At 49.3% G+C, this 7545-nt stretch overlaps 1 protein-coding gene across 4 annotated transcripts in view; it reads right to left on the bottom strand.

The window, feature by feature from the left end:
- Myo19 (myosin XIX) overlaps positions 1–7545 on the bottom strand; it is a 30787-nt gene that overhangs the window by 3143 nt on the left and 20099 nt on the right. For 3 of the 4 annotated variants that reach the window (XM_028772356.1, XM_028772357.1, XM_028772359.1), the window contains 6 exons: positions 6982–7134; positions 5953–6060; positions 5025–5095; positions 2476–2579; positions 701–867; positions 468–597 (listed from right to left, as the gene is read on the bottom strand). In XM_028772356.1, the coding sequence (XP_028628189.1) occupies positions 468–597; positions 701–867; positions 2476–2579; positions 5025–5095; positions 5953–6060; positions 6982–7134 (733 nt within the window). Of the gene's footprint in view, positions 1–467; positions 598–700; positions 868–2475; positions 2580–5024; positions 5096–5952; positions 6061–6981; positions 7135–7545 lie in introns of those variants that run through there. The other variant, XR_003712010.1, reaches the window with a different exon arrangement.

Raw genomic sequence — 7545 nt, 5'->3', positions numbered from 1 at the left:
ACACACACACACACACACACACACACACACACACACACACACACACACACACAAACAAACAAAATCTTAAAAAATGTAACACTGCCCACAATCTTGCAGATACGCACACATTGAAGGGCCATTGGGAGCTCTAACTGCCAAGGACCCATCTCAGACTCAGTCCTCAGCAGTGCCCAAGGAAGAAGAGGGATCTGGCTTATCTGTGCCATTAAAACTTTTTGCTGTGTGGATTTGTAGCTCTGTGGTATAGCACTTGCCTAGCTTGATTGAAGCCCTGGGTTTGAACAAGGACTCTACATATGTAGCCCAGGCTGGCATCAAACTTGAGATCCTCCTACCTCAGTTCCCCCATGCTGGGTTTACAGGTGTGGACACTACACTTGACCTTTGTGAGATTTTCATTTTTCAAAATCAGCCTGTTAGGACTGTGTTGATCACACCCATTGTATGGAATCAGCCCCACCTACCCGCTTGAATGAGCACGGCAGCCCGCCTCTGTTTCTCCTGCTTTTGGAGACGGTGTCGCCTCCAGCCACACTGGATGCATCGGGCACACTGCTCCAGCATCTGGGCACGCCCACACTCCAGAAGCTCTAGCTGAGAGAAGGGGAATCCTTTGAGGTGCTTGGCCTCTCCCCTCCCCTCTGAGGAGGGCCTCCACTTGCAGCTGGCACCTGTAATTCATCCCCAGCCAGCTTACCATGGAGTCAGTCATGAAGATCTTTGTCTTGCCGCAGTACAGTGGGATTTGTGTGGTCTTAGCTGGGTCACTGGGAGTGGTTGCTGTCTGAATTAAAGCTGGCAGAGCATGGAGAATGTCCTGTAGTAGAGGTTGCAGTGTGGCCTCCTTGGCACACAGAGGCTGCTCTGGGGGAAGGAGAAAGGCTTCATCAGTCTCTGCTTTCTCGCATGCTCTGTAGCCTGAAGAAACTGACTGTGGACTCCATAGAGCTCTTTACGCCTCTTTCTTGCAGTTCTAGATCTAGTTAGTTCTTTCTTTCCCTCTTCTTTTGTGGGTAGAGGTAGCCCTTGTGTCCCCTGAAGTCCTGGCTGTTTGGAGTGTCCTGAAGTCTCTCCTTGGACAGGCTGTCAAGGGGAGCTGTATCCCAGACTGCTAGGCCACTCCCTGAGCCCCACCCCTTACCCCTTCCAGCCAGTCTTGTGTTGAAAAGGGAGAACACACCCAGCTGTGCGATAGCCCTCCCAGACTTGCAAGGCTGCCTCCTGTGTGGGAGGATTTACCTGAGGGCTCTGACCACAGTTAGCTGCCCAGTGCCTCTCTGGAGACAGAGGCCACCAAAGCAGATGCTGGAGACGAGAGATGACAGACATCCACAGAATGGACCAGCGCCCAGAAGGGCTTGGAAGAGAGACAGGAGAGCAAACCATGGGGAGAAGAGAGAGAAAGGGAGGGAAAGAGAACGTGACACAACTCCCAAGAGGAAGAGAATTCACTGATGGGGCCCAGCAAGCATGAGTAGTGGGGGGCCAGCTGTGGTTGGCTGAGATTTGTCCTTGTGTCTGTTCCTCCACCTGTCCTTAACATTTCCACATTTCTATGGACAGCTACACTGTGCCAGGCAACTTCTCAGTCATAGTCACAGGCTAGACTTTTGCCCAAGTGCTTTGAACATATTTCCCCTTGATGTTTCCTGGGACCTGGAGCTCAGGCCATGTAGGGCGGGTCCAGATTCCTAAGATTCCCTTCTTCTGTCCTTCCCACTGACGAGGCCAGCTCACCTCCGTTTTGTCTACATCTGTATCTGTATGGAATCATGCCTACCAACACTGACCAGTTTTGTCCACTTGTTACTTAGCTGCCCACAGCTCTGGCTTCTCCAGCCTCACTCCAGGACCTTCCACAAGGCCCCTAGAGTAGATGAAAGCATGAGGCGGACAGTACATTGGCTCTTTCCCCTGAAGGGGCTCTTATCCCATCTACCCAGAAAATAAAGTCCATGTTTGTTTTGTTTTCCAAGATAGGGTCTCTCCGTGTGGCCCTGGCTATCCTGGAACTCCCTCTATAGACCATACTGGCCTTCATCTCTTAGGTATCAGCCTGCCTCTGCCTCCCAAGTGCTGGGATTAAAGATGTGTGCCACCACTGCATGGCTTCTAAGTCCATGTTTCTTGACTAGGGCCCACCTGGCACCCCAGCCTTTCTTAACCACTACTGTGTGGAATTGCTCATATGCCTGGACGCTTCTGTTCAGATTACCTTTGTCATGTGCAGTGATTGTCACATGGCTAATCCAGCCTATTCCCTCATTCCACCTCCTCCAAAACGCTCTCCCATGTCCACCTCTCCATGGCACCAGAGGAAGCTCTCTGCCTGTCTATGCTGTTGTTAGCTGGGGTTTATTGCCCACATTATTCCAGCAACCATTAGTCTCTGAACCCTCATCCTCAAGGACACACAGGTAAATCCTCAGTAATCTAAGGGTGAACAAATGACAAAAAACGGGCCCCACTCACCAGAGGACCCTTTGGTAGGACAAAGGCCCCTGAAGTCAGAGAATGTGCGAGGTCGGAGCCTTCTCAGCAGTTTATATCTTTCCATGAAGTTCTGGTGGGAGACGCTAGAAGCCAAAGCAGGCAAAAAGAGAATGACTTTGTCAGCCAGGTCCCTAGCTGGGACTCAAAGCCAGCGCTGCCCTGACTATCACTCCTGCAAGAATGGAGGAGGGAATGTTCTAGAGATGCCCAGGTTCACTCAGTGGGAAGCTTGCAGAAACCATTTAAAATTGAGTTTGTGGCTGGCAAGATGGCTTGGCAGATAAAATGCCTATTGCCAAGCCTGACAACCTGAGTTCCATCCTGTAGACCCATACAGTGGAAGAGAGAACTGTGCTAAGTGGTCCTCTGACTTCCATGTGGTGTGGCATGCCTCCCTGCTGGCAGTGGGGTGCTCATACCCACTGAGGATGGACAGCATGTACCTGCACAGTTCTTAAAACTCTACTGAGGCTTGTCTCTGAAACTTCTCAAAGCTGACAAAGCCACAGGAGAATTCCTGATTCTTTCTTCCTTCTTCCTTCACACTCCAACTCGGGCCTCCTTCAGACTAATCCATTTTGGTAAACTGTCCTGATTCGACCATCTACCCCAGAAAACAGCAAGTTTTTTCTACAACCTGGAAGCTGACTACTCCCTGAGCGCTCACACGAGTCTGAAGAACCATACAGTTCTCTTTACTGTCAACTATATCCCAGTCTGTCCCATTGTTCCCAGTTTTCATGGCTAATCCTGCATCCTAGATACCAGCAATAGCCTCCTCACTCATCTCCCGTCTATCCTAACCCTGCACCCAACCTCCAGTGAGCAGACAAGGATTCTCTGAGAATATGAGATACTGCCACTCCCTTCCCACACCAGCAGCTCCCAGTGCACCCAGGGCAACTGTCACGGCTTCGCATGGCCTGCGTACCTGTTCTCTCACATGCCCTGTTGCTGCTTCTCTGTGGCCTGGTCCCTTAGTGTCTCACTTCCTGACAGCACTATGGCTGTTCTCTGTTCTGAGTCCCCTAGGCTGGCCCTTTCCCTTTCTCTGGGCCTGCACTGAACCTTTGTCATGTGCAGGCCCAGATTTTCCCTGCATGTCAGCAACAAATTTTGTTTCTTTCTCAGCACTAGTTGTACTTACACTTGTGTGTTATTTGTGTGTGTGCATGTTACACTTGTATGTGTGTGCTTACACATGTGGAGGCTTTAATTTGACAGTGGAAAGCCTTTCTCTCTCTTTCTCTCTCTCTCTCTCTTTTTTTTTTTTTTTTTTTTTTTGAGATAGAGTTTTTTATTGAACCTGGAGCTCACTGACTGGTTAGACTGACTGGCCAGTAGACCCATGAAATTCTGTGTCCATCTCCCAGTGCTGAGATTACAATGCTTATTACCATACCTAGCTGTTAACTAACATGGATGCTGGAGATTTAAATTAGGTCCCTAGCAAGCTCTTTACCCACTGAGCCATTTCCCCAGACCCTTTTAAAATTTAGTTTTATTTACTGATTTTTTTAAAAATTTACTTTGTAAATTAAAAAAAAATATGTATATGAGAGTTTTGCCTGCATATATGTCTGTGTACCATGTGCAATGCCTGGTGACTCTCGAGGCCAGAGAAAGGCTTCAGATGCCCTGGAATTGGAATTAATAGATGGTTGTTAGCTGCTATGTGCTTGCTGGGAATTGAACTCTAGTCTTTCTGGAGAGCAGCCAGTGTGCTTAACCTTGAATCATCTCTCTAGACCCAGACTCTTAAAAAAGGATTTATTTTTATTCTATTTAATTATGTGTGGTTGGGCAGTGGTGGCGCACGCCTTTAATCCCAGCACTTGGGAGGCAGAGGCAGGCAGATTTCTGAGTTCAAGGCCAGCCTGGTCTACAGAGGGAGATCCACGACAGCCAGGGCTACACAGAGAAATCCTGTCTTGAAAAACAAAAAACAAATAATTCTGTGTGTGTGTCGAGTGAGAGAGTGGGTGTGGGTGGGTGGGTATGTGCCTGTAAGTTCAGGCACCCATGAAGGCCTGAGGGGTTGGATCATCCTGGAGCTGGACTTATAGGCAGTTGTGATCTGCCCTGTGTGGCTGCTGGGAACCGAACTTGGGTCCTCTGCAAGAGCACTACATACTCTGAACTTCAGAGTCATCAATCTCTCTAGCGCCCATACAGCCCTTTTGTCGATTTTTGAATCATTCTTAGGTGATTCTCTAGGGTCTCACTCTAGCTCAGCCTGGCCTCAAACTCACTACATAGCCCAGGCTCACCTTCATGTTCATCTTCCTGTCTCATTGTCTCAAGTGCTGGGATCATAGGTATGGGCTACTGTGTCTGGCTCATACTTACTTTTCTTGTTTCCATAGGAATGTAGGCCCTACCAGGGCAGAGATTACACCCTGAGTCACTGAATACATGTAAAGGTGGATTGCCACAGACCCACCATTCTCCTGATTCCCACCTCCCTCTGTCTGGCCCAGCTCTGAGTGCTGCCAGGCTTTGGCCCTACAGCAGTGTGGCTTACTTACCGGATGGGGAAGCCAGCAGCACTGATGTGAATGGTCTCCACAAGGCCACAGGCCTCTAACTGGTTCAGGACCTATAAGGGTGGGGAAAGAAAGCAAGTACCTACAGGCCAGAAATGTCATTTCTTCTGAGTATCTCTGCCCCTGACCTTTAATGACAGGCAGAATTGGCTGATGGAGATGTCGTCTCTGTGAGATCATGAGAAACCGAGAGGGCCTAACAATCTCCCTGCTAGAAGAGGTCCTGGTGGAGCTGCAAAGGTCTTGTCTGGTACCTGGCTCCTCTTATAGCAAAGGCCCGCAAAAACATACAGGCCTGGCTCTGTCTCTCACCTTCCCAGGGCTGACACCCATTCACAATACATAACTGCCTATACTCTTCCCGTATCAGAGTTGCTCGAGCAAAGGTCATGTTGTGAAGATTCTTCTGTGATTTGAACACAGACTTTACCACACAGCCTAGTTATCTTTGGCTACATAGCCACGTTTAGCAGGTGACTGTGGGACATTCTTCAGTGCTGTCCAGAACTTACTTACTATCTGTATTCCCTCAGAGCCTGAAACCCTGAGGAATGATTTTATGTAGACTGGAAAATGAGATTGACAGTCCAGAGATAGCCATACTTCATGGACTATACAGATGTTGAACAAATCACAAAACACCCATTGCCCTGAGCAGTTTCAAGTCTCTTGTCAGGGATAGACTAGGTGAGCAGGGAGCAATATGCTCTAGTGTTCCCATGTGCCACCTTGGTCAGGCTTTGGTGGAGTGTACAGAACACACAGCCACTCATGACTACCCTACCAGAGCAGGGAAATAAGCTCTCCTTAATGTCAGGCCCAGCCCAGGAGACTGCCAGTGAGCATTCCACCTAGAGATGCTCTCCTCTTTATTCTTGGTGCTAGGCAGCTGTAGCTCATGGTTAGTTACCTCTTCCTGAAGGAAAGTCTGCGGTTGACTCTGGCTGTTGGGCTTGATGCAGCGAATGTAGTGAGGTGTTGTGTTATGTAGGACCTGCAGGAGTTGTTCCAGTGAGGCCTGAAGACACAGAAGTCCGGGGTTAGACAGGACTGCGTCAGCTCAGGGGCATAGGCTGGATGCTGGTTGTGATTATGTTGTATCTTTGGAGGCCTTCCCTGCCTTGAAATCAGGCTCACTTATACGCTGGATACTTTTAAAGAACGCTTGAAATGCACATGGTAACCACCCCTTACTTCACACCCTTTTTCCAGGAATGCTTCTGGACCAGGGGCTCGCTCCTACTGACTGAGCCTGGGTCTGGGGCTTTTTCCTTCCCTCTCTTCCCTAGGATCATTTTCCTACAAAACAGCTTCACATCACCCATGCTGTTCCATTATTAAGCCTGCCCTATGTGCCAGAGGAATGTGACTCAGACACTGCTTATGTCACAGCTCAGCCTAATGACACACATGCTGTGCAGGTAGTCAGTAGTGTCTGAGGCTCTGGCTGTAGCATGCTCATCAGACAATGGACATGGGTTCCCAGGGTGCCTGCATAAGGAGATGACAGTAAAGTAGGGGCTAACATTTGAACAGGAACAAATTTTTAAAAAGGGACAGGGCAGGTGAAAAAGCTGTTGAAGGGCAGTGGTCAAGAGACCCCAGGAAGGTGAGCAGCTTGTACAAGTTTCACATATTATCACATGACCAGATAATACCAAGGGAAGTGGTAGTCCGGCCAGCCAAGCACAGGGTTTGAACAGCTCCATATAAAGTGTTCCTCTCCTATCAGCAGAGACTGAGAGTCCCCACCTTATGCCCATTCTCATACCCAGTGATGTCTGTTTCCTGTCTTTTACACTGAAGCATAAACTTGATGAGACAGAGACCATGCATGGCACATCACTGCTCCCCAGGAAACAACCCCAGTTTTGAGGAACACTCAATAGACAATTGTAAAACTAAACTAAACACTTCATGTCAGCACCACTAGACCCACCTTGAACTTGGACACCACAGTCAATGCAGGAGCCCTGCTCTGGCCAGACAGCTCCTCCTGGGTCTTCTCTTCAGGGATGGCAGGAAACAGCATCATGAGCAGGGGGTCTTGGGATTGTTGCAGGAGCCCAGTCAGCTCAGGGGGAACAGGGTCCTATTGGAAAGGGCAAGGGTGGCAGAGAGGTGAGCTGCTTCCTAGTGCTGGCCACTCCTTCCCAAGTACAGGGCTTCTTGGGAGGGCAAGCTGGAATCCCAAGAAGACTGAGTCTGCTGGCCAAGAAGAGCCATGTGAGGGCCGGGCAGTGGTGGCACACACCTTTAATCCCAGCACTTGGGAGGCAGAGACAGGTGGATTTCTGAGTTTGAGGCCAGCCTGGTCTACAGAGTGAGTTCCAGGACAGCCAGAACTACACAGAGAAACCCTGTCTTGAAAAACCAAAAAAGGGCTGGAGAGATGGCTTAGTGGTTAAGAGCACTGACTGCTCTTACAGAGGTCCTGAGTTCAAATCCCAGCAACCACATGGTGGCTCACAACCATCCGTAATGAGATTGGATGCCCTCTTCG

The sequence above is a fragment of the Grammomys surdaster genome, unplaced genomic scaffold (assembly GCF_004785775.1).
Source record: "Grammomys surdaster isolate TR1022 unplaced genomic scaffold, NIH_TR_1.0 213, whole genome shotgun sequence".
Lineage (NCBI taxonomy): Eukaryota > Metazoa > Chordata > Mammalia > Rodentia > Muridae > Grammomys > Grammomys surdaster.
The sequence above is the reverse complement of the archived record's forward strand: the minus strand, read 5'-3'. Positions and strand labels throughout refer to the sequence as shown.